The 26229-nt window shown below is 43.4% G+C and overlaps 3 protein-coding genes across 5 annotated transcripts; 1 reads left to right on the top strand and 2 right to left on the bottom strand.

Annotated features, from left to right (window-relative positions):
* Window positions 1-5420: 5420 nt before the first annotated feature.
* On the bottom strand, window positions 5421-8742 carry LOC136944808 (tyrosyl-DNA phosphodiesterase 2). 2 transcript variants are annotated; one of them, XM_067238713.1, is made up of 6 exons: window positions 8436-8742; window positions 7485-8117; window positions 6808-6899; window positions 6432-6550; window positions 5993-6163; window positions 5421-5807 (listed from the first exon to the last, which is right to left on the bottom strand). In XM_067238713.1, exons 1-6 carry the CDS (start codon window positions 8468-8470, stop codon window positions 5499-5501), a joined length of 1359 nt encoding a protein of 452 aa, XP_067094814.1. In that variant the 5' UTR covers window positions 8471-8742; the 3' UTR covers window positions 5421-5498. The 2 variants fall into 2 exon arrangements, with proteins under 2 accessions (XP_067094814.1, XP_067094815.1); XM_067238714.1 differs by having other exon boundaries at window positions 7485-8154; window positions 8436-8483.
* A 766-nt stretch (window positions 8743-9508) lies between these two features.
* On the top strand, window positions 9509-18900 carry kiaa0319 (KIAA0319 ortholog). 2 transcript variants are annotated; one of them, XM_067238712.1, is made up of 20 exons: window positions 9509-9663; window positions 10834-10929; window positions 11232-11926; window positions 12448-12601; window positions 12840-12938; window positions 13032-13129; window positions 13321-13408; window positions 13517-13609; window positions 13722-13854; window positions 14684-14898; window positions 15161-15329; window positions 15644-15792; window positions 15888-16039; window positions 16223-16361; window positions 16472-16631; window positions 16974-17110; window positions 17407-17529; window positions 17724-17814; window positions 18107-18195; window positions 18352-18900. In XM_067238712.1, exons 2-20 carry the CDS (start codon window positions 10878-10880, stop codon window positions 18507-18509), a joined length of 2994 nt encoding a protein of 997 aa, XP_067094813.1. In that variant the 5' UTR covers window positions 9509-9663; window positions 10834-10877; the 3' UTR covers window positions 18510-18900. The 2 variants fall into 2 exon arrangements, with proteins under 2 accessions (XP_067094813.1, XP_067094812.1); XM_067238711.1 differs by having other exon boundaries at window positions 18104-18195.
* Window positions 18901-19255: 355 nt separating this feature from the next.
* Window positions 19256-26113, bottom strand: aldh5a1 (aldehyde dehydrogenase 5 family, member A1 (succinate-semialdehyde dehydrogenase)). The gene is made up of 10 exons (XM_067237887.1): window positions 25709-26113; window positions 24444-24527; window positions 24016-24186; window positions 23643-23759; window positions 23411-23554; window positions 21802-21945; window positions 21317-21475; window positions 20978-21141; window positions 20823-20881; window positions 19256-20666 (listed from the first exon to the last, which is right to left on the bottom strand). The coding sequence occupies exons 1-10, from the start codon at window positions 25994-25996 to the stop codon at window positions 20455-20457; spliced, it is 1542 nt and encodes a 513-aa protein (XP_067093988.1). The 5' UTR covers window positions 25997-26113; the 3' UTR covers window positions 19256-20454.
* Between the last annotated feature and the right edge of the window lie 116 nt (window positions 26114-26229).

The raw sequence follows: 26229 nt of genomic DNA, 5'->3' as shown, positions 1-26229 counted from the left end.
AATGCAAACAACGGCCCTCGCTTCGATGAATCAATGCCTTCCCTGCCTCTCCCTATCCCGCCCCCCTTTACCCCCACTCCCCCAAGGCAAGAAACCGATTCCGACGAGCCTCGTTGCTAAGATTTAAACAGCGCTGCGCCTTGTGTGTGTAAACCATTGTGTTTGTGCGTGCGGGTGTGTGTGCTTCTGTGTTGATGTACGTGCTGGTATACATACAGTAGGGACAACCAGAGGGCTGTCCCTAACGCAACGTGCAAATCAATCAGTGTGTAGAGATACAGAAACGGTATCTGTGTGTGTGTGTGTGTGTTCTACATGCAGTTTCACGTGCCAGCTCATGTCAGTCTCCATCCCAAACCCCTTCAGACAGTGATTATAGTCCAGTCCCATCATTGATTCTCTGTCCCTTTCTCCATCAACAGACACACATAGGGGTCTCTCTGATGACGAACACGAGCCAGTAGATCGACCTGTCAGTGGTCAAGAACCTGCCTGTCTCTGCCTCTTGCTTCCTGTTGTGTCTCCGTCACACTCTCACACACTGTCTGTCTCCTTTTCGCTCTGTCTGTTTCCTTCGCAAACAGACTCAGATGGGTCGATACACAAGGACAGGTGGCGAGGGTGCTCATGATCATGTGAGGTGGATTAGACGCAGTGTCACAAAAGGTGTGATGTGTGTTGCTGACTGCTGACTGCAGCGTTGTAGAATGAGTTCCATGCTTGCAACTCAACGTCCATCTTGAAATATGAAGCACACTTATGCACATAAACAGATGACATAGTACAAGTCAGACAGATGTTACTGTAATTCTCTGGCTCTCCCACATAGACACACACACAGCTACTCAGATGAAAAGTCACTGACATAAGTAATATATGCAGTATTTCATAATGGTCAAAGCCCACTGAATCAGTAAGTCAGTTTTACTGGCTCAGTATCTATTTCCGTAGTGATATATGTGATCAGTTTCCCTGTGCTTCACTTAGTGCTGTTTTATACCCACTGTCTGCACGACTGGATAGCTCTCTCTTTATTCTCTATGGTGTTTCCCTTCCACACACACACACACACGCATACACACACTGAAAGGAGAAACTCCCCACCCAATCTGTCTTTAACACACTCCCACACACATTCTCTTGTTTTCTTATTTCCAAAGTTAGTATTTCCATCCAGATTTCTTCCAATAATTCATTTCCCAAAATAAAAGCAAAAGAAAGTGGAGAGAAAGAGAGGGAGAGATAGAGAGAAGAAAGGGGGGGTGACAGATTCAGGGTTAGAAAGAGGGTGACAGAGGCAGGATGAGAGGGAGAGAGAGGGGGTGGGAGAGAGAGGGAGAGAGAGAGAGGGGGTGGGAGAGAAAGAGAAAGAGAGGGGAAAGCAGCGGGGGGGGGGGGCAGTATAAGCGAGAAGGAGAGAGGAATAGGTTTTTCCCAGCGAGCAAGCCTTAGTGACATGAGTTGCCTGAGGGAGAGACAGCTTGCTATGGTGAAATGGATACAGAATCGAAAACCTACAATGACTACATCGTGGGGTTCAAAAGAACTCTGTTTTAATCACAGAGTTTCTGGGGCAGAAAGAGTGATGGATATTTTTCAATTTCAACCAAAACCGCTGACCTGGGAATTCTCAAATGGCATATTTATGCAAAAATGACACCGTTTTAAATGTGAAAGAATGAAGACTGATGGTTTCCCAGGGGTCCCATCCACAAATCTCAAACTGAGAAAATAAACAACATTGCTAAATGCAATGAGAGCACTAATACAACATAAAAGTGACGGACAGATTGGAGTGTAATTTTTATTGGGGGTGACATACATTGCCTTTGCATGTTTTATGATGCATGTGTCTGAGTCCGAATAATCTGCTTTACTTTAACATGTGTTACATAACTATTTAATATAATTACATGATATTCCCAAATGTCCATGTTCCCAATATTTCAAATCAAATATTCAGCCTTTTCTCTCCACCTGTACACCTACATGTGACTGAATTTACACTGTTTCTCAAAGTCTTGTGAGTTCTCACAACATTGCACTTTTGATCAGTATATAAATATTTTACTTTGCTTTAGACGTGGTAAAAGTCGAGCAGTCTAATCAGTCCTGTTGAGTCAGATGGTGAAACAATTGTGGCGAGTCTCTAAAAGGTCAACAGACTGCAGTTGTCTGCAATGTACTGGGCTCTATAGACAGAACAACAGAAAACATTCAGCAAGAATCAAACCAAACACAAAAGATTGGATTAAAAAGTACCTCATCTCTAAGGTCAAGCTCCAACATTGAACTAAATGTTGTCATGTGTTACCAGACCAACACAGTAGTCCAACATCATGGAATGTTTGCGTACTAGGGTATGTCCAACTGCGCTTCATGTGTGCATCAGCCACATATTGTATGAAGGGTAAACAGACACTGTTTCATATCCTAATTGTAAAGTAGCTGATAGATATCCTTCACATTAAGTCATATTGTTGGATTATGCATTCCAAATCAAAAACATTGATTCACTTCTGATGGCAGTACAGGAAAGGCTTATGTAGTTGTTTCCTGTCTCCCTTCCTGTGAGCTTGCTGGCAACTGCCACCAGAAGCAGAGTTTGGGTCAGAGGGTCAACCAAACTGCTGCTGATACAAACGTTTTAAAAATAAAACAAAGTTTGATGCGATCGGTGAAAGGACAACAAGAAGAAGGGGCCATTTTGAATGTGCGGTGACTAAACATAAAAAAAGGAACGGCAAAGGGGGATTGATTATGTAAATAAGGCAGAGCAAGGGAGGAAGGATGGTGTGAAAAGGAGAAAGGAAGAGGCTGCAAACATCAATTGAAGGACGAACTGGTGGCGACAGAGACATATTAGAGTAATTTGTTTCTTCATTAAGGTACTGTCTTAGTTTACAGCACTGGTGAGGCACTGGAGCAAAGTTTTCACCATTGACATTGACCGAGAGACACAATGTACAAGTTAATTATGAGACCTTGAAAACACTGCTTTCTGGGCAAAGTGTTGCAACGTTTTTTAGGTAACCAAGGATTTTTTTAAATTAATGATCCATTAATGAACAATTTGAGATTCTCTTTAGAATCAATAAAGTAAATTGAATTGAAAGTACAAACCACATTGATAAACCTAGTACAGAAGTGGGAGGTAAAAAATGTATTTGTCTGGCGAGTGTATATGGCATACATGCCATCTGTAGATTTCAATGTACTGTACTCTTGCATGTTTCTATCTGTCAGTATGAAAGCAATAAGGGAATAACTGAATGTCTTGGATGTCTAAGGCACCACTCACATATCTTTAATTATAACTAAAGCAGATCCTTAAGACAATAATGTCATAAAAAGATGATAATTGGCCCTGTTTATGGCAACAAATGGATCATTATCACTTTATAGTCATGTCTTGTTGATAATGATGTGTGTTTGGTCGGGGATTCAATCTTGAAGATAAAAATATTTCATAATTTCCATAACCAGGTTGTATTTTAATGTCTTGTGACTCACCATCATGATGTGTGTGCGTCTGCATTACGGGCAAATGCTCACATACACTTCTTGATGCGTGATCACAGATGTCACCTTACATGTCAGCTGGCCTTTAAATCCCAGAACACACCTGACATTGACTGACTGGTGGGCTTCTGTGTAAAACCTCTGCCTGGGAACCCAACAGTATTTTGCACACACGAACATCCCTTTCTCTGTGACCACACAAGTGACAAATCATTCCTCATGTTGACAGACTACCATCTTCCCTAATTTCCGGTTGACTGTGTCAACATATTTCGATTCAGCTTGGATTAAACAGACGAATAAAATGAGCTCCCTATCAATTTTCCAAATGAAAACGCAGGGCGTTTTTTCCCCCCACCTCTCTCTGAAAGGAGATATTTCCATTTATCTAATGCAGACAGTAGAGTGTGCAGTGTTGTTATGGAACATAACTCAAGGTACCTGACAACAATGCTTTACACACATGCCAATTGTGTTATACAACATAAACGCTCACACTGACAAACACACACACTTCCACTCTATCCTCACTCGCACACACACAGAAAAAAACCCGCAGGTTGTCTTTATTGCATTGTTGTGTCCTAACCTTAACCATATCTGTTATTCAATTGATGGCCAATTGATGGTTAAAACTTTGTTTGAAGGAAAGGCTCCAAAAGATATATAGTCAGCACAGACAATCTATACACGGTTCAAACAGATCCTCCTCCTCGTACAGTTTCCCTTCCTAAAAAACACCAACGTCAGCTGCATCGTCTGCTTGGCCGTTGATGCACATTATTGATAGTAAAGTGCTCAATGCATTTCAATGAGGAAGCATTAATTCTTGGGGTTATCTGTAAGAGAGGACTCCAAGACACAAGGAAAAACTGTTAAAGGAACAGTCCAAAATATATATACTTTAGGTCGTCTGTCTAATGACAATAAGCTACAACTTGGCTGCGGGTAGGTGGGCCTATTTGGACTCGCAACATTTGGAAGCATGGCAGAGTCACATCTAATAGAATCCATGTTTGGAACTTTTAAGGTGAGACTGTAAGTTGAATACCTTTGTTTTTCAAGCCACGTGCAACCCTCTTACCATGTCACGACAACAGAATGTATGGTATTGAAGTTACTGTGGTCGAGGCAACATCACCACACAACATCACCACCACTGTGCCAGAACTAATGGCGTTTGCAAAGCATGATGGGGAAATAAATAAACACGCATGTCTTTTGCATTGTAACTGTTTATGTTGAATGCTATTAAGGAACAGTGTATATATTGTGTGCAGGATGTTTGCTTCTAACAGAGTAAATGAGTTTCTATGTGGAAGTCATTCTTGTCCAGTGGCTTCACCAGTGAAATCTGGGACAAGGAAAGGGTAGCCCCTAGTGGATACATATATTATAAAAGAGTGTCTTTTGGGTTCATTTTGAGAACAGGATGAAGTTTGCCAAGAGGATTGTCTTTGGAGCTACTGTTGAGAAAGTTTATCCGGATAGATTTTATCTTCTATAATTGGAGACTTGCAATGTAGATCAATGATATGCAATTTGTGTCAATAACTATTTCAAACATGACGGGTTTGGATCCATTGCTTACTGATTTCGGAATATTTATCGCCATCAAGGGTAAAGGAGTTGCCACAGCACAGTGAAAACATCCCAGGATGAGGTGTAGCTCAGTGGCAGAGCATTTAACAACATTAAACATTTCAATCCCCCTGTACATCGCTTTGGATAAATTCACCTGCTAAAATGAAAATGAATAATGTCCTTCATCCTCCACCAGTCTTCAAAAGCAATGAAAGTCAATACTGTAGGTTTATGTTTCCCTCTGGTGGAAAGAACTAAAAATTGACACCTTACTGTAAACAAAGTCCTTCGTTAAAAAGACGCTCACAGCTGAACGTACTGACTTACATTTATTAATATAAATAGAACAGAAAACAATCTGAACAGATACACAGAACAGAGATAGCTTTTTTTTAGCGTTCCTCAGCTGGTGGTGGACTGGGGGGGTTCATGGTGAAGGTGCACAGGATGCCCCAGTGGTCACTGATGAACCGGCTGCACTCCAGCCTCTCCATGCCGACCAGGACCATGTCCTCGGCCGTAGCCCTCCACCCCTTCACGGCCTGCTGCAAAAACAGGCGGTCGAACCGGAAGCGGGCTGGGAATGGGAGGTCATTGTTGTCGTTGGTGAGCATGTCCCAGGTGAAGGAGCAGTCTTTCGGGCAGCCCAGGGACTCCCACACATCCCTGATACCCCAAGGTAGGCCGCCAAGCTCACTGACCTACAAACACACAAACATAATTCAATTTCACATTTGCTACGTGCCTCCAAATACTGTAGTCCTTCGACACCAACAGTGTTCCTTTGGGCGCTGGAACATGTACTGTACACCCACATTAGAGAGTCCTAGCTGGCCTCTCATGCTCTCTCTTCTCCTTCACTGCCATGTCTCCCTCACGCTCTCACCTCACGGTCCCTGAGGTTGGTATCTCCTCCGAAGATGACGGTGAGGTCGCTCGGCTGCTCGTCCATGCTCCTCCACACCTGCCTCAGCTGAGAGACGCGCTCCTTGGAGTTGACCTTCATGCTCTCCATGTGAGAGGTCATCAGACACAGGGGGCGACCAAGGAAGCTCACCTTGACACACACAGGTAGGCCAGTAGAACCATAACCACTGTAGCTTAATGGACAAAAATCAACACTATACAGAACAATACATCGGTCATTCGAGAATCCAGAAACATTCCGTAGTAGTGTGAAACCCTAATTATAAGTTAACTCCACCAGATAAAAACAGTATTCAAATCTCCTTTTTATACTTCTAGAAAAGTATGACATAGGTGCGTGTGTGCACGACGTGACGATTGCATCTGTACACATGTAGAACTGCAATTTGAGTGCTTACATGGGCCATTAGCAAATTCCTCTGCATTTTTGTGGTGGGGTACTTGACGATGCTGGAATCCAAGAGCTGGAGTCTGGACTTCCTCAGCAGAATGGCCGTGAAGTAACCTCTGTCATCACCTGGGAGCAGGTACACAAACACAACACAGGAGAGGCACAATCATGTCCCCAAATGCTGTAAATGATTACACATCATTCGCAATCGCGTTGACATTACATATATTGGTGGAGCACAGTAGGCTACTTAACACAAAACTAGGTACCGTTTTATCCAATTGTTTTCAAAGAACAGGATGGGATGTTATTGGTCAAGAGTAATAATGGAAAATGGACTAATGTGCACATGAAATAAAAATACAAGTTATGTAACATCAAACCTGGCAAAACGTGATAGGGCTTCAGAACCTCCTTTAAGGCCTTTACGAGGGGCGGGACCACCTCCTGCAGCAGCACCACATCTGGGTGGTATCTTTAACAGCGGACAAAAAGACAAAACATCTTACAACTATTCCTTTTTACTTCATTCGATTTTTGACTGACTAATGGCCTGACTATATGTAGCTTATTTACAAGAATAGACAAGTTGCTTTTCAGTGACGGACCCTATGAATCTTCAAAGTAAGAAAGCCGTAACACATTCTGATGTGTACCAATCTAACCCTCAATGGAAAGGTAATGTGAGAAAATGGCAGAGATCCTACTTTCATCCTTGCCGTTATAAAATAAGCAAATATAGACTTAGCAGAGGCAGTCTTCAGTTAATGGCGTTGTGGTACTTACAGTTTGACTACTCTGAAAAGGCATTTGGATTCATAAGGTCATTGTTTATCTTATCATAACTGTACACAGCCGGTGTATGAGTGTACTACTCTACACAGATTAAGTACTACACCACTGAAGTCATGAAATGGTGAGGATTTTGCATATGTGCGAAGCAGTTACTCATTTTTGTACGGAAAAATAAGAAATGTCCCCCCATTAGGCCAGGATAGTATAAGTTGGGATTCAGTTGCAATGCAACAGTGATGTGATATTTTAATGTCATGTGACTCACTCGATCAAGTGGTCTATGAGGTTGTAGAAGCGCTCTTTAATGTTCTCCATGTCCAGGCCGTCTATGTTCCAGGTCAGCAGGCTCAGCTTGTTTGGATCAGCCTTTTTCTTAGGCTCCTCTTCATGAACCAGGTCACTGGATGACTGGTCTGGTTGGTCAGTAGATGACTGTGGCAGAGGTGACTGGTCTGGTTGGTCAGTAGATGACTGTGGCAGAGGTGACTGGTCTGGCTGGTCAGGAGATGACTGTGGCAGAGGTGAGCAGTCTGGTTGGTCAGGAGTTGACTGCAGAAGGGGTGATTGTCTGGACAGAACCTGTTCTTGTTTTGGCTTCTTTGTTGAGGTCAGAGGAGAATTAACTGAGGTTAAACTTGTAAACTCATGTCGCTGTAGTTTAATATCATCTTGATTTGGATGAAATTCCTTTGCGGTTGACTTCCCTGCTTGGATTTCTTTTGAGTTTCGGTGTTGGACAGGGTCAGTAGATGCTGAGGCAGATTCATTTGTTTCTCCCTCCTTATTGTCTCTATTCTCTCCATTTCCTTCATTCTTCCCCCTTTTCTTCTTTCTCCTTGAGGTCTGTTTTAGAGAGTCACCCATCTTCTGGTCACCATTTCCTGGCCTTGTCGAATTGCTGTGATTCCGTCCAATCAGAGCACACAGTCATTAACCTTCCCCCAAAACATTATTGTCAGCTACAATTAAGATTTTTTTTGTGTATAATTTAATCTCAGCTAAACATGGATCATCTACTTTCTGTTTAATATCACTCAGTAGGCTACAACAGTATAGCTACATACCATGGATAATTCAACTGTATGTTTAGATAGTAACTAAAACACCATGTCATGATGACAATTTGTAGGTAGGCTACAGTGCAGTACCTAAACTTGGTCAACTACATTAAAGTAGACGTAAACACAAAGTCATTTTCAACGTGCCACACACTTACCTTTTCTCTGATAGGCCTACTTGCTTGTCCCCCATTTCAAAGTTTCTACCACAGCACAAAGGAGAAAATATTATCCGTACTCAAACACAGATCAACAACAACAAGGCTTGAAATAAAAGAGGAGCTGATTTGACAGCACTGTGCCCTACGTTCTGACTTCCTTGGTTGTGTTGCTTGACACTTTGCGCCACCACACACACGCAAGCATGTACACAAACTTTAGACTACCCTGCGTAGGCTTGCTAAATAAAAACAAATTTATAGGCTTGCCACGTAGAACGCCTTTATTTTCTTACAGTTGTCTGTAGCTGTTGAAACCTGCTTGAAACACTACTCCGTTCTACGGAAACCCCGCCCACTCGTCCTCAAAGGGGAAATCGAAACTGAATGTCCCGGGATGACGGCCGTCACCTAATATCAGATTAAATTTTAATTTTATAATTTTTAAATGTAAGTGTATAGGTATACATTTATTAAATTATTAAATTTTAATTCATAGAGATTTTCAGACCCATCATAATTGCGAGTGTTTACTTGAACCCGTGTAGTAGGCTACCCCCCCTCGGCTGAACTCATGTTATTGTCTTGATTCCGATTGTCTTTCCAAAAGTGTTATTTTAGAGTCTTTTGTAGAAACGCTTAACATCATCAGTTCAAATGTGGATTTACAGACTGCCCTTTCCAGCATTTCTGTTTTGATCCAGATACATTGGGCCTATTAACATAATCGGACATGTCAAAGTATCACTATGTAGCATTTAATCAGTTCCATAAATATATATTCATGAGAAATTCCCCAATCCCAACCTTTTACCAGAAACCATTTTTAAAATATGTATGACGCTTGTCCACAGATTAGTCTACTGGCAGCACGTTACACTTATTAATGCATCCCACTTGAACGCGCATAGTGCTCGGAGACAGCCAGATGCGCCACAAAGGTACCAACGCCCAATAAGCTATATAGCCTAGCCTACCGGTTGAAAACAGGCGACAAACGATCATGTAACCGAAACATGCAGGAGTCGACAAAGCCGAAGATGCTTCTTACATGCAGTTTGCTCTTGCGGCATGAATTTCAATAAACGTGGTTACGTGGGGATACTGTAGCCTATTGAATGATGTAGGTCTCTTGAGCATAAAGAGACGCATCGCTGTATTACATGGATGTCTAGCCACTACTACTCCTAAAATACAATTTCGACATATTCCCATCAACTCATCACTGGTGAGTTGCCCACGTCAGCCGCCTTAGTGCAAGAGCAAGTAATTTTCTAAAGATCTTTTGGCTTGATAGTTTATTCTTATTTATATTCACATCCATCAAGAACCAACAAAACAGTAAATGCTAACATGTAATTATTCTGTCTGACAGTATTTGCATGCTTTCTTGCTGTTGACGCCTTGTGTATGCTACCATTCATATAGGCTAGCTTTGTCATATTTTAGGGAATAGCATTAACAACTAGAATTGTGTAATTTATGTCATTGTCAACGCTTTTCGTAATTCCCTCTCACACATCTTTGTCGCTGTCCCTCCGCGTTGGGTGCTGAAATCTCCTAGCACGAAACATGCCCATGCGGCTGACATTGTACAAAATAAGGCACTATCTTAGTCTCAATACATCTAACTTGTAATGCCTTGAAATAGATGGCGTTAACTTTTAATGCCTTGAAATAGCTGACGTTAAAATTTTGGCGTACTTCTCCATGCATCTAGAACTGAAAAATAATACGCCGATACAATCAACACATTGCAGTAGTTTGATAGAGCCACACACACACAAACCCGTATTGTATTGGCTTGGGTATTCATCTATTTCCAGTTGCTGAAACAGAGTACTGTGCAATTCAAACAAACCAATAGCTGAAACACTGTAGAACAGCTATTGTTTTTTTGAAATATCTACAGTGTAGATATTCAAATTTATTACAGTATTTTGCAACTGACCAGTATGTCTATAGAGGCTGAACAGAACATAAACAACAAGATCGAAGCAGTTACAAGCCCCCTCCAGCAGAGTCCTCAATGGACAGTGAGAAAGATGTGCTATGTCATCACTGCCAAGGTGGCAGTAAACTGAGTCACACACACATACATGGGTGGGTGCGCACAAACCCCATGAGTCAGGGCTAGTCCTACAGAGATAGTACATGTTGCTATGGCGAGACGTATGAATTTAGACTATTCACAAAGGGAACTGCGAATCAATGGCGATCAATGGCGATGTTAGCAGTACACATTAACTTCTACTTCCAATGTCTGTAAGATAACAGATGTCCAAAAATAACACTAAAGTGGACATCTACTATAAGGTTTTACCTCATTTTCTGGTTAGATTTGTGTTTCTGGAGTTTTTGATAAACTTATATGACTGTAATGTGTCTTCTGTTTCAGGTGAAGAGGGTGTCTACTCTGACCACACAGCAGTCAGGAGCGCCATGTGGAGAAGAACCACCCTACATCTCTATCTCTTTCTGCAATGTCTGGAAGGTCAGTGTGTGTGTGTGTGTGTTTCTACTCTGTTCAGTGACACAAAAGAGAGTATCTGGTCCCTATTGTCTCCCAGGTGCCGACTGACATCATTGTAATGTAGACTATAAGTATATGTGAAGTGGGATTTGCATAATTTATTCCTGTTCCTGTAAAAAACACCCTGTCAATTCAGGAAGTAAAGAGACACAACCATTTCAGAATAAAAGTAAATGAATGATGCAGGTGTCGCCTTGAGCCTTATTTCTAACATGTTTGACCGGCATTTTTGAAGCGTTGTATTTTTTTATCCTTTCCCACAGGTGTAGTGGCGACTCAGTGCTGGAAGGGGGAGACCTTTTCGGAGGCTGTGGTGTCCCCGGCTCTGAGGAGCAGCAGCATCCTGCGGGTGCCCAATGTGGACACCTTGGCCCAGTGTGTTGGGGCTTGCTGTGACCTGCCTGGCTGTGACCTGGCCTGGCTGTTTGAGCAACGCTGCTACATCCTCAGCTGCCAGAAATGGGCCAACTGCCAGCCCAGACAGAGGCCTGGGGCAGATTCCCACCTGACCTTCCTCCAGCGCGGGGAGCCCCAGACGCTGGTGCTGAAGTCGCTGGTGCGAGGTGAGCCCTACCGCAGCCGCTGGAGGCTGCCTACCAGGCCGTCTGGGGACGTGGAGGCCCTGAAGGACCTGGCCCTGTTCGACGAGGCTTCCCGCAGTTTCGGTGACCCTGGCATGATGGCGTTGGAGTATTCGGACGGGGAACTCAGTCCTGAAGATAACGGCGCTGAGCCGGATGTCACAGGAGACGCAGGGGCAGAGGAAGTGTTTCCGGATTGGCCTGCAGAGTTGAAGGAGAGAGACGGTTTCAACCAATCAGAGATTGAGAATGGGCCAGGGGGGTGGCCGGCTGAGTCCAGCATGCCCAAATATAGTCACTCCACTGAGGCGACAGTCAATCACGCACCACCCCCTAGTGACCGGAGTCCTACATTTAGCCCCACCCCTGCAGAGAGAGTAAGTGTCAGCTGGGGCCATTTGAATAGATCATGGCTGTCTAACCCTGTACCTGGAGAGATAAAGTCTTGTAAGGTTTTCACCCCAAACCCTAAATTAGCACAGCTGATCCTAATTATTAGCTGGTTGACATGCAGGACTGGGTTTATTACAACTTGGGTAGGAAGGAAAGAATACAGGTTTAGAATAGATTTATTTCCACAGAGCCTTTAAATACAAATTAAAAAATGAGACGTTGGTCTGAGATTATCGTAAGAAAATGTTTAACCACATGAAAGGGCTGTGTGTGTGCTGCTTTTTGACTAGTTTATGTCAAGACAAAGACAATTTAATATCTCTAGTTTATTTGTGTATGTGCATTTGATTACAGTCTACAAAATTGTCTGTCGCTCACTGAAGGATAGGATGTAATCAATGTCCCTGGAATCTGCAGCAGGTTTTTTTTAAGGTGTTTATTTGGGATCAGGACACTATCCAGTTTAAATATTAATGTAACTCTATTTTGTTCATCTCTGATTTAGAATAGTGACCTACAGAATGCACCTTTAAACAACTCCGAGTCTCCAGCCCTCATGCCCTCATCGCAGAACTCCACCCAACATAGCCAAACAAGGCCTTCCGAAGCCACTCCCCTCATCTCCATCACAACGCCTTTCTCCCTTCCCACTCAACCAGGTAATGGATTAGGTTGCATGAGCTTACACATATTTAATTAATGCACTTTTCTTCGCCTCAAGCACTATGTGTACCTCAGAAAGCAGAATGTTATGCTTATAAAAATAAAATAAAACATCTTTTGGTCAGTGGAGGTATATATATGTACATGCATTTGCCATGGTTATGTTTTCATGGTCTTGAATGGGCTCGTGGTTTACTTCACTAGTGTCAATAGTCCCCTGTCATATCTCCTCAGTCAAAGCCCTGCTGGTGTCACTGGGAGACCCCGTGGAGGTGCTGTTTCCCATTGATACTGTTGAGCTTGTGGCCTCAGTCAGCCCAGAGCCAGAAATAGGTAATGTACACACACACTCACTCATATGTATGCATGTTTTTCATGACGTGTGTGCATGACATTTTCATTTTAATCGTCCCTGTCTCTACATAGGATCATTCTTCAGGTACAACTGGGTTCTGGTTCATTCCACTGATGGCCACAAGGAGGTGATAGACGGCGAACACAGTAGGGCAGTTCGACTCAGAAATGTGAGTGCTTGTCAAAATGACCTCCTGACTGTGAAACACGACAGTGTGATTCAGTTAAACACTGAATATAGCTTTGATTTTACATTCTAAGAATCTATGAATTTACATGTTCAAAACTATTGGCGTAATTGGAGTGATAATTCACTGTATTGAGACAAGACTGCATGTCTGTGTCTGCTGTTTTGCATCAGATGTCTGTCGGGCATTACGTTGTGTCAGTGGTTGTATCTGGAGAAGGCGTATATGGAGAGTGTGAAGTTAACATGACTGTGAACCAAGGTTTGTGAAAATCCAACTTGGATATAAAACACAAGTCCAATTCTAGAAGACAATTAATGATAATTCAACAGTAATATTGACTACCGACTGAAAATGTCTTCCTCACAGCAGTGACGTTGAGTCAGCCCCCCACGGCTATCGTTGTCCCGACGACACAAACCGTGTCGCTTCTCGCCCGTGACACCATCATCAACGGTAGCAGTAAGTATGAGCATGAGCTGTGAGTGACCCTCCCACCTTCCGTTGTTTAACTTTCCTTGGAAGGGTACGGCTAATGCACCTGTCTGTTTGCACCATTTCTCTCCCGCCCCAGAGAGTCGAGACGATGGAGGGATTGTCATCTACCACTGGGACCAGGTGGCAGGTGCACCTGTGGAGCTTGGGCCCTCCTTGGACTCGCAGATCCTTAGTCTTCCCACTCTGATGCCTGGAGAGTACATGTTCAAGTAAGGCTAGAAAATCAGTTACTCTGGAACAGGATACATAGTCTCTATTAATAGATGGTGTCTGTTTACTATTTAACCATCGTGATTTTGCGGTTTATTCAATGTCTTGTCATGTAAGCAGTGTCAATGGTTGATAGGCTATAGGTTGTTAAAAGTAGAGGTGTGGATGAAACTATTCACAAATAGAGAACCATTCAGTTCTGTTCCGGTTTGTTCTGTGCTATTCTTTCATGGACGCAGCAATACCGTTATGGTTTGGTTTGCACTTGATTGTTAAGATTTCTGAGTACCAATTCAAACTAAAACAATATATTTAATCATAGCAGATTGACAAGCTGTGTAAATTAGGAGTGTAGCTGTGTAAATTCCCAGATTGTTAACATCCCAGTGTGAAACAAAATGTTGTCACTTGGAGGTAGGATCCTGATTCTAGCCAATACAACCCTGTTTTGGGGAATACATTGTTTGCAAGATTTTATAGAACAAGCCTACTGTGAAAAACATCCTGAATATAAATCTACTTCTTGTGTTGTAAATTATGGTTTGTTTATTCCAGTTCACAGCCATTACACCACACAGCACTGTAGCCATTATACAACACTAAATATCCAGTTTCTACATCAGAGCTAGGGTTTTGGTGGTCATTTGAATTCTGTTTCTTTTGAGGCTTTTCACAAACCATAGCTTACTGTGTAAAACATTGTTTTAAAATGTTTTTATTCTTTAAGTCCTACCTAGTTTTGTCATAGCAATTGTTTTGTTTAGTCTGGTACAATTACCAACTTCGCCAGCTCTATGTGTTTCCATTGATTTGATCTTTCGTTGCCAGTCTGACGGTGACTGATTCAGACAGCTTATCAGACTCCGCCACAGCTTCAGTGAAGGTCGTCCAGCCTGAGAGGGATGACCTCTCCTTCCCCCACGTTCCTCCTGCCGTCACAACCAGGATCCCCGGCCCTGCCCTCAGCTCAACCCTCAAGGAGGGGGACCCCACTCCAGCCAGATCACCCGACCTCCCCCCTGGCACCACTACTGTCAAACCAGGTAAGCATTTCTGTCTGGTTATCTTGTATCATTTGATCATTACAAACGATTGAAATGTTTATTACAGGTGTGGTCATGTACATTCTGCAGAATTGTAACATCCTAATTTGTGTCTAAGCTTTGATTCTAGACAATATACAGAATTGTGTTCTCACTGTTCAATCCCTGAGTAGACTTTTTTTCCACAAAAAAAGGTATTCACTGTCACTAACCATAGGAAAGGACACTTGCGTGACAGTGGTGGTTCTGCTGTTCTCCTCAGAGACAGGTGACGTCCCCGTAGCTGAGGTCAAGCCAGAGTCAAACCTGGCCCCTAAAGCCCTAGTGGGGCCGGACAGACAGCTGACCCTCCCGGTAACCAGCATTATGCTGGACGGCAGCGGCTCCACAGATGACCATGGCATCGTCAGCTACCACTGGGACACCATCAGGTAGGCACCAGGGTCAAAGGTCATGTAGGATTATAATGGGTAGGGGTTAAAGTCTCTTAATCCTAAACTTGAGAAATCATTATCTGTAGTTATGTTAGCTGACTGTAACAAGTTTTTGGTAAGGGATTATCTATTTTTAAATGCTGGGGTTTCATGATTCAATAAAAATATTATGGCAAATGTAGAGAAGAACATTTATTTATTCCTATTTACATTACATTTAGTCATTTAGCAGACACTCCTTTGGATGAGTGTTAAAAAAGACTATGTGCACTATTGGATTACAGTTGTGAAATACATGTTTTGATTTATAGCGGCCCACCTGGATTGAAAATAGAACGTGTGGATAAAGCTATTGCCACAGCGACGGGCCTCCGCGCAGGTCGCTACACATTCAGGCTGATCGTGAGTGACCAAGAAGGAGCCAGAGACAGTGCCTCACTGACCATAAGGATCCAGGAGGGTAAGAGACTGTCGAATACTTCAATTTCGATGTCTGACGTGTCATTGGTATAGTACTTGCTCAACCTCAACCTCAAATTGTCCATCTTCCCTCAGCTAGAAACTTTCCACCTGTAGCCCATGCCAGTGGCAGCCACACCCTCACTATGCCCAACAACTCCCTGGTTCTCAGGGGTTCTGTGACAAATGGTAACCCAGCTGAGGTGCGCTTCCTGTGGGTGCGGGACAGCCAGAGTCCTGCTGCTGGGGTAAGTACAAAGGCAAATCATTTCGATTTCTTGTCACACGTGTAGAACTGTGATAAAATGGCGTAAGATGTAGGACTTACAATAATCATATCAATGGGAAAAGTGAACATAATTGCGTTCTCTTCTCTCTGTCTACTCTCTCGTCTCTTGTCTTCTCTGTTCATGCTTTCTCCTCTCTCCTAGGATGTTCTGTATGGGTCGGTAAACCAGGCCTCGCTCTACCTCGCCAACCTTGTAGAGGGGACCTATCTGTTCCAGCTCCGTGTGACTGACTCCCAGGGACGCACCAGCACTGCCACAGCCACCGTGGAAGTGCGCCCAGGTAGGTGTGTGCGAGTGAGTCCATAACACAACGCTAGCCAGCACTGTCTTATTGTATGTGCCCTCAATGCGCTCCGTTGACCCGCTGTGCGCCCCTGCTTCCCCCTCCAGACCCCGGGGGGAGTGAGGAGGTGGAGGTGGAGATGCTGGTGGCTGTGGCCCAGGTGAGCGTGGCTCAGAAGGACACGGTGCTCAGGCAGCTGGCCGCGCTGCTCCACGTGCTGGACACCGACATCCACCTCAGAGGGCTCAGAGGACACTCCGACCTCAGGTAGCAGTCACACACATACACACATATACAGACGTACTCACACACAGCATATACACACATTCAGACACGAACGCATATAGACATGCATGTATTTAGATGTACAGGTATTCAGAAATACACACAAACACACAGCATAGGCACATTCAGGCAGACAGACGGATGTACACACAGACAGACATACTCACATACAGACAGACACACATACAGGCATGCACATACACACTGATTGACACATTAGAGAACAAACTGTGCAAGGTCATCTGGGACACACTTTCTGCTCAAACATGCACACACATTTAACCGTTAGGGACTGATTCGTTTTCTGTGTGTGTGTGTTTACAGCACAGTGTTGAGGTTCTCGGTGCAGGGCCCAGAGGGACCGGTTCCTGGTACCAAACTGGCCAGTTTGTTGCGGACTCAGCTGCTGAGAGAAAAGACTGACTATCTGCTCTTCAGAGTCCTCCGTGTGGACACAGTCTGTGAGTGGAGCAACACTGTATCTAGCATTAGACATGAGAAGACAATTGATATCTCTTAATTGATTGTTGTAATATACATTAGTATGCCAATGTTGTTAGATTTGGCAAGGAAATTCTTATTTTTTTTACAAATCAGATTTAAGAGAAACATGTTACTGTATCTGATGTGTTTTAATTTATTTGTTTACCGAAGACACCGATTTCTCTCCTCTTCTTCTGTCCTCCATCTCATCCTGTTCTGTAAATGTTTGCCGTGGTCTTTTGGTCCTAAACGTTCTGATCTGGTTTGACTGCAGTGTGCCTGCTTCGATGCTCCGGGCACGGGCAGTGTGACCCCGTCACCAAGGAGTGTGTCTGCGACCCCTTCTGGACAGAGAATCTCATTCGTCTCTTCCTCGGCGACGGAGAGAGCAATTGTGGTGAGAGCTAAAATGACATACAGGGTCACACATGAACCTATAGACAAAACATGCCGTCTGAGTTGAATAAGCTCCTTCATCTTTTCCTAAGTTAGCATCAAGGTAACACCCTCATATACTTGCTTGTTTACACATTTAATGCGAATGTAATTACTAACATGGAGTAAATCATGGTACCTTTTTCTGTTGGGCAGAATGGAGAGTGCTGTATGTCGTCATCTCCTGCTTCATGGTTGTAGTTTTCATCATGTCCTTCACCTGGGCTTTCATCTGCTGCTGCAAGAGGTGACCTCTGACCTTTCACCCTCTGTACTTTACATGCAAGCAGGAAATTAACTTGATATTAAATGAATGAGCTTCACTATAGTTCACCAATTCATTAACCATATACTATGTGGAGTAAGACCTACATTTCTGAGTACAAAAGTACAGGGCTTTTAGTCAGAATTACTAGGACTAGTCAGAAATTAAGTAAAGGGGTTTGTGTCAGGAAGGTAATTATGCAATTCAGACAGATTTGTTATTTGAATGCAAATTGTTGTATCGATAGAGCAGTGGTTTCTTGAATGTTTAGAAGAAGGCGAACCAAGATCAGAAAGAAAACCAAGTACACCATCCTTGACAACATGGATGAACAGGAGAGGATGGAGCTGCGGCCCAAATACAGTGAGAAAAGTCTCTTTTCATTGGCTGTGTGTCACAGAGGTGTACTTTTACCGGAGTCTTTACATGAAATAAGGTGGAGTGTTAGCTAGCTATTGGCAGCTCCCTCCCAACTATGGTGCCCCTGACATTTCATCTGACCATTTCATGTCAATCCAGACATCAAACACAGGAGCACGGAGCACAACTCCAGCTTGATGATGTCAGAGTCGGAGCTGGACAGCGACCAGGACACCATCTTCAGCCGCGACCGGCCCGTCAGGAGCAGGAATCGAGCCAGCGTTCAAGCATCCCGAAACGGAAACGCTTTTGGGTGAGCGGGGAAATGGAGGCAGACCGACAATCGTTTTTGAGAGCCCCCATTGAGACCATAGTTGGGACAAAGGATCAACTGGATTTTGTACTTGTCTTTTTATGTGTAGGCTCACCTGGACTGGCCACGTATCTGTACTATGATATACAGTCAGTGAAGGTCCAGAGCGGGGTGTAGGCCTGCAGACTTTAGGACCCTGAATCTTGACTCTTGAAATGGATGAATTTACAGTCATAGAGAAGTGGTGGTTATTTGATACAGCACTTTAAGGACCACGGTGCACTTTGCCCAGCAGCCTCATGTACTCCTACGGATATCAACCTAGCCTGTGAATGTAGAGTTGTTATGCACACTCACTACTAGTCTGTACTGACATGTACCTTCCCTCCTCAACAATAAAGCTACTTGAAAATGTGACTATTCTACTATGTACACTGTTGAATTGAAGGTACTGTGTGTATTCTGTTGACATTTGGGGTTTATCTCTACACATACAATGAGTTAAATGCTGCGTCAGGTTTTGTCATTTCCAACTGAATTGTAATTTAGATTTTTGTTCTCAGTGAGTATAATTTATTTCATTTATTTCCTGTGAGACTTCAATATTTTACCCTTTTTAAAGACACTTGGAACAGATTTATACTCCATCAAACAGAACAGTTTGTTGGATGTTGTATTATCCTGTCAAAGCAAGAGGGATATAGGTTTGTCATCATACAACACGAAACGTTTTACAGTATATTGCTTTTTTATTATTATTTCCACAAGTAATCCATATAATATTTACAGTAGTTAGAAATATATGTTATGAATATAAAACTGAATTGACAAAAAAACATTTGAATGGCACTTATGGGACAACATTTCACAGGAGACAAGATTTTTCATTGCAGGCATGTAATTAACAGTATTTAATTCAGTTTGTCTATTTCATGTATTTAAATGTTAGAGACACTTAAAAATGACCATGTAACATCCCAATATAATCAAGAACAATCCAATTAGGATTAGGATTGTTAGGATAGGATAGGACAATTTATTCAAAAGAAAGAAGTGTTAGTACAACAACTTTACTGTAGTATTACGCAGCACATCTGAAACATCTATATTCAAAATCCAAGTATCATGAAATTGTAATTAAATTAGATTTAGCTGATACAATTTCTAATATCACAATACCCCAGACATCAAAATACATCACAGTTATTTATAAAGATTGTAAAAAATTATAATTAAATGTAATTATTGTGCATTGGTATGAATCTCACTATCAGTGCAGTTGTGCTTATTTTCGTGGTCATCTTGCTACACTTCATATTATTTGAAGTTGAAATTAACATTGATGGTATTTGCACAAATAAAACTATGTGAAGTTGCAGAACAACTAAGCAGCAAAGATCCAGTACTATCAAGAGCCAGATCCAAGAAGCACCCTCTTATGAACCCAGAATTTCTCCCATCTGTCTACATGCAGTCCATCAACTTAGCAGTATAAGTCTGTCGATAGCATATTCTAATGTAGTCTTCAGCAGTGATTTTCCTACTTCTTCACTTGTATCCAAGCAATTAAGGCTCTAGTTAGGTTTCTTTCTCTATTTGCAGAGACAGGAAATAACAACATAATACCAGTCTTGTTATACTTCTACAAGGAATCATATGTGATGATTGTCATCAACTGTTTTAGCTGTGTGAACGATTTAACTATGACATGGACCCTTGGAGAATCTCCCTTTGACCATCACTCAACCCCACCTTGTATCAAATGGGGGTCAAAAAGCCCTTAACTACAGATTCTGGATCAGATGTTTCTCTTCCCGATTCATACTGCAGTTATTGAACCCTAATCCCAGATTTGTGGTTAAGGGCAACCTCTTTAGCAATCACCTTCAAAACTAGCACATGAAGACAACTGAATCAAAGGTACTGGGAGGTCAACCGACCTCCATCTTTCAGAGGGTCAGGCCTCCGAAGCACATGTACTTGACATCTAGGTACTCCTCGATGCCGTACTTGGAGCCCTCGCGGCCCAGGCCCGACTGTTTGACCCCGCCGAAGGAGGCCTCCGCGGTGGAGAGGAGGCCCTCGTTGACCCCTACCATGCCCACCTCCAGGTTCTCCGCCACCCGCCAGATCTGACTGACGTCCTGTGAGAAGAAATACCCTGTGGGAGATGGGGTAGGCAGTTAGCAAACGGCAGTACAACTGAGGTGCCCTGAAACCCAAGAGGGTTGGGACACTGTTTGCTTTTCAAATACATTCAAATTATCCCAGAGGCCCCTTTGAATAATGAATCATGCTGTGAACTGTGATAGCTTACCTGCTAACCCCACGTGAGAAGCGTTCGCAATGGCAAGTGCCTCCTCCTCTGAATCGAACCTGGGGTGGAAAAACATAAAGGATACATCCCACATCCAACACTTGAGACGAAACAGAGCAACGTTTTCTAAGGATTGAGCAGGCTCTCTGACTGACCTGATGACTGGTATGAGGGGGCCAAAGGTCTCCTCCTTGGTACACAGCATGTCCGTGGTGACGTCAGCCAGCAGGGTGGGCTGCATGAAGGAGCCGTCCAGACGCTTGCCCCCCTTCAGCACCTTGGCCCCCAGCGACACCGCGTCAGTCACCTGGTGCTCCACCTGAGAGAAACTCATCATTAACAGTGGCCATGACAGTTAACAAACCAAAGCCTAGGCCTGCTTTGAACTCTGTAAAAAATACATCTTCTCTCTTCCAAGCAGGCGTTTGACTACACAGCTGTAATCAATTAAATCTAAACCAGTTGGAGACCTGACAGAAAGGGTGGCCCGTTACCTTCTCAGCAGCGCGGACGTTGATGAGGGGCCCCTGGGTGGTGGTGGGGTCAGAGCCGTGGCCCATCCTGAGCTCTGCGTCCATGGCCAGGCCTAGCTTCTCCATGAAGCGATCGTGGATGCCACTCTGAACCAGAAAGCGGTTGGAGCACACGCACGTCTGGAGAGCGGGGCGGGAGAGTTATGAGGTTGTATTTATAATATAAATGTACATAAATATAAAAATATATATATAAAACATATAAAAAATATAAAATATAAAATGTATTATTATAAAGATGTATTTATTTTATTCATCTTCGGTTGAGTGTAAAACAAATTATTTACACAAATGCCTTACCGACAATGGTTAACTTTCTACCTCAGACCATGCCAAATTCTGTTAAACAACAATCCTTTTGTTGCAGCAATAAAAAATACCTTACCCTTGCTGTGCCATGAGTATACAACTTAATTGTAAGACCTCAGAGGAAAAAAGCTCTGTACCTGTCCTGAGTTCCTGAACTTGGAGCCCATGGCTCCTGCTACAGCCTTGTCCACATCTGCACTGTCAAACACAATGAAGGGAGCATGGCCGCCCAGCTCCATGGAAACCCTCTTGACTGTGTCAGCAGCGTGTTTCAAGAGGATCTGGGGTAGAAGGTGACATACCAAAAAAAACACCACCGATTAGGTTTGTTACATTTGCATGCGTAGGTAACACCTGTTCAGGCGTGTATACAGAGCTGTATTACAAGGATGTGAGCATAGTTCATCTACAGTGCAGTGCCTCCTTTTAACACTATTTGCATTTTCAATTATACTCATGGCATTCAATGGCATCCACCATTAGTTTCCATCCTGTGTTCTTGGCCTAACCATGGACAATACACTGACAATAGCACTTCTAAATTGTAGTCTTTTGTTTATAGCAGTTTGTTAGTGGTGTGAAAAGTAGGGATGCGTATTGATGAGATTTTAACGATTCTGACTCCTTATCAATTCCTGCTTATCGATTCGATTCCTTATCGATTCTCTTATCGATGTTCCCCTCTACAGCCATAGGTCTGTGCGTCCTGCACCCCCCCCACACACACACACGTTCTAAATGAATTTCTCAAACTGGCTTTGACTGGCTCTGAAATTAGCTAATACCTACCACCTCTAGGCCTCTTCAGGCCTCTGTTTTCAAAACAAAATATAGTCGGAGATAGAAACTTTCAGTTTCCTTGTGTTCAAGCTTCTATTACTCAACACCAGTAGGATTTACAGGGGTCCTAACAGGGGAAATAACTTCAGTGTCACCTTTCAAAAGAGACCATTTACATGCATGTACTCCAAATGGTTCAACAACAGCTTTCAATGTACTTTGGGTATGTTGTTGTAAAAAATCGATATGCTCAGTTTAATAATGCGACACGCGAACGTTTGCTGATAACACACGCCGCCCCGATAACGTGAAATGATCAATAAGATCAATACTAATGGGAGACAAATGCCGGAGCTAAAATGTATGCTTCAAACGACGGGACAGAAGATAACTAGATCGACTACACACAATAAAGGCAAATTTCTTCACACAGTAACAAGTGGTTGTGATCACTTTTGAGCAGTTTAGCTCTACCTTAGATAGTTAGAGATGAAGCGCGAACGTTAGCTGCGCTGCTGCATGCATCGAACACATGACGTTCCAGTAACTTCATTCCATGCTGTGTGTTCAAATGCTTCTTCATATTTGTAGTATTTCCTCCCTTCGACGAAATACACTTTTTACACGCGTTACAAGTGGCGTTGTTCTCATTTTGTCGTGTGAAATACAACCAAACTTTAGAACGCTTCTTCCTAGTTGCCATGTTTGCTGCAGTCTGTCTATGCACGAACTTTTATAGTTTATTCAGACAGACGTTCGCGTGTCCCATTATTAAACTGAGCATATCTATTTTTAATCCATTATTAAACTTAGCATTTTAATTGTTTAACGGCACAGAGAATCGTTAACAGAATCGTTAAGGAATTTTGCTAACGATTCCAAGGAATCGATTCACTGGGAACCGGTTCTAAACAAGAACCGGTTCTCGATACCCATCCCTAGTGAAGAGTGACTGCACGGCCCTACCTTGCCTGTGGCGGTAGAGCCAGTAAAGGAGACCTTCCCCACCAGGGGGTCTGTGCACAGGACCTCCCCCACAGAGGGGGTCTTCTCCCTGGAGCAGGGCACCACGTTGAACACCCCAGCTGGGATCCCCGCCTGGCTTGCCAGCTGCGCACACACACACACACACAGGATGTAATGACAGTACATTTGCGGCAGGACGTTCTGGTTGGCAGGAGGACGCTTAAGTACTGACCTCGGCGAGCGCCAGGGCAGAGAGGGGCGTGTCCTCGGCAGGCTTCACCACCACCGTGCAGCCGGCCGCCAGGGCAGCGCCAACTTTCCTGGTGATCATGGCGCTGGGGAAGTTCCACTATGCAGGGGAACCACAAATGCATTTTATTGTTGAAGACAATGTTGCTGAGGTGACAGTTACCATCTATTATTGGGGTAAGAGGGTGACAAGTGTGTTCAGGAGGTGCGGTGCATCAATCAAACTTTTATTTATTTTAAATTTAAAACACATTCCACTCATTTAAATCAAATTTCCACTCATCCCATGTAGCAGTAGTTCCATGTATCGGTGGTGCATCATAGCCCACACAAAGCCTCCTTCTAGTTCTGCTCACCGGGGTGATGATGGAAGCCACGCCCACTGGTTGTTTGAGCAGCAGGATCTTGCGGTCCTTGAAGGCCGAGGGGACCACGTCTCCGTAGACGCGGCGTGCCTCCTCGGAGAACCATTCCAGGAAGGCGGCAGCATAGGCGATCTCACCCAGAGACTCCTTCATAGGCTTGCCCTGAAAGACAGACACGGGACCAACACCACATGGTGAGAGATCCACACACATGCCCAGTTACAAAACACGTCGTTCGATACACACACTGACAGTTTTCTCTTTCAGCACAGTTGTATTCACTTAAATACTGTATGTTGCCAACTAATAAAAAAAAAAGACTGATGGTACCAAGGCTGCCACATACAAATGCCTGGACTTTGACATCTCCCTCAGTTGATTATTTCTTCGCCTCGAAAGACCCAGGAACGAGTACTCACACATTCAAACGTGATCAGCTTAGCCAGGTCCTCCTTGTGCAGTGTCATCAGGTCGTACCATTTCCGCAGGAGCACACTTCTCTCCTGGGGACCCAAAAGACCGCAGAGGGAACTCAGTGAGGTGAAAGATCCTCCTGAGTCTGTCTGGGAAAAATCTTTCTATCGCTGGCCGTTCGGCTCTAGCCCTGGGGTGCGTACCACTTGTCAGGACATCAACAAAGGACTTGGCAAAGAGAGCCCGCACTTGCAGATCTTCATAATAGAATGGATGTAGGTCATTGATATACAGTAGTAGCCCATGCGTTGAACTTGTTAATGTCAAGGGTGTATTCATTGAATAGTAGTTCTAGCTTTTACAGTCATACAAGCAGATTGTGTTGTATTGTTTTGTATAAAAGGTATTGGTACAGTGGAAATAGAGAAGAGACACAAAGATACAGACATACTGAGGAAGGAACAGGATATGGATAGACAAATGAGTGAGAACTATGGGAGGGGGTTGTTGTTCAATTGCTGTCACTGGAGTGGAAAATAAAGCTGGCACAGCAACTATCTTGGAAGAAGACAACTGGAAAAAACAGGATTCTCTCAAAAAGACAAGATGGACCTGCATGTTCGGTCAAATTGTTGGGTGATTTATTAAATGAGTGTGAGGTCAAGTGTCCTAACTCCACAATCATTCTTAACCAACACACTTGTGTGACCACTTCCCTGGCAAGCTGATTGCAAGATCAGTAGGACTCAGGAAATACTTACTTCTGAATACATATTGATCCTTGACTCCGAATTATACTTGTGTAAACAGCATGACATGGTTGCATGAGCATAAGTATAGTAATTACCAAGCCATGTATATCGTGCCTATCATGGTGCATGCATATAAGCATGCTTCAGTATGGTGCCTGCATATACTGACGTTATACCTGTAAAGACGATTTGCTATCGGAAACGTAATTTTTGTAGTTTGACATTAATGATTGCAATATAGCAACTGACCTCCACAAAGTCCCGCTGCATTTCATAAAAAGTTACAGTGCGTACGTACAGTGTTTGGTTGGGAAGCCAAACAGTGTGGCACATGGATGGATGTAGTAAGATTCCTTTTGAAGCCGTATTGGTGTTCATGGTTGTAAATAATCACATGAAATGACCGTTCATTGTAGACAAGATAATGCAATAATGCATGGCAATGGACACAGGGTGACCTTCTGTGACAAAATAGACAATATCGATCGCATCCGGATTGCAATAACTAATGTTAATACCTTGGCTGTGTATTGCTTCCATGAATAGAATGCCTTGTAGGCTGCGTCGACCGCTGTTTTAGCTTCGGATGGACCGCAGTCTGCTACTTTTGCGATCTCTTCTCCTGTCGCTGGGTCCAACACTGAGAAGGACGAAGCAGCAGATATCCAACGCCCGTCTACATAGCCCTGACTACGTAGCAGTTGTGTAGAAATATCGAGGCCATACTGCCGATGCATGACAGCGGGCAGGCCTGTCAAAACCTGGCGGAGAAAACAGCGAGTCTGTATTAAACAGAAGCTACCCATTGCAGTTTATGTGCTTTGTCCTCGAGGGTATGCAAATGCAATGCTCGCGTTTTGTTTGTGAAAATCTTCTGCAGGCAGTGCTGAATTTTAGCTATTTTTTTAAGAGCTATAGGCTATCCACGGATAAGTCAGTTTGAACCGGTCTCGAAGGCGGTCTTGCTAAACACGTGATCATGCACTAACACAACACTGGGCTTCTTGAGCAATTCTCATTCTGTTTTAATTTCCCGACT

The sequence above is a fragment of the Osmerus mordax genome, chromosome 6, assembly GCF_038355195.1.
Source record: "Osmerus mordax isolate fOsmMor3 chromosome 6, fOsmMor3.pri, whole genome shotgun sequence".
NCBI classification, from domain to species: Eukaryota; Metazoa; Chordata; class Actinopteri; order Osmeriformes; family Osmeridae; genus Osmerus; species Osmerus mordax.
The sequence above is the reverse complement of the archived record's forward strand: the minus strand, read 5'-3'. Positions and strand labels throughout refer to the sequence as shown.

Coding starts and splice junctions, on each gene's coding strand:
- LOC136944808 (XM_067238713.1), bottom strand. CDS start 8,470: ATGGGGGACAAGCAAGTAGGCCTATCAGAGAAAAG. Junction 8,118..8,435: donor GTAGGCCTATCAGAGAAAAG/GTAAGTGTGTGG, acceptor ACGGAATCACAG/CAATTCGACAAGGCCAGGAA. Junction 5,808..5,992: donor CCAACCTCAGGGACCGTGAG/GTGAGAGCGTGA, acceptor GTGTGTTTGTAG/GTCAGTGAGCTTGGCGGCCT.
- kiaa0319 (XM_067238711.1), top strand. CDS start 10,878: ATGTGGAGAAGAACCACCCTACATCTCTATCTCTTTCTGCAATGTCTG. Junction 13,130..13,320: donor GGGCAGTTCGACTCAGAAAT/GTGAGTGCTTGT, acceptor GTTTTGCATCAG/ATGTCTGTCGGGCATTACGT. Junction 16,632..16,973: donor AGAGGACACTCCGACCTCAG/GTAGCAGTCACA, acceptor GTGTGTTTACAG/CACAGTGTTGAGGTTCTCGG.
- aldh5a1 (XM_067237887.1), bottom strand. CDS start 25,996: ATGGGTAGCTTCTGTTTAATACAGACTCGCTGTTTTCTCCGCCAGGTT. Junction 21,946..23,410: donor GCTCTACCGCCACAGGCAAG/GTAGGGCCGTGC, acceptor CTTCTACCCCAG/ATCCTCTTGAAACACGCTGC. Junction 21,142..21,316: donor ACGTCCGCGCTGCTGAGAAG/GTAACGGGCCAC, acceptor AGTTTCTCTCAG/GTGGAGCACCAGGTGACTGA.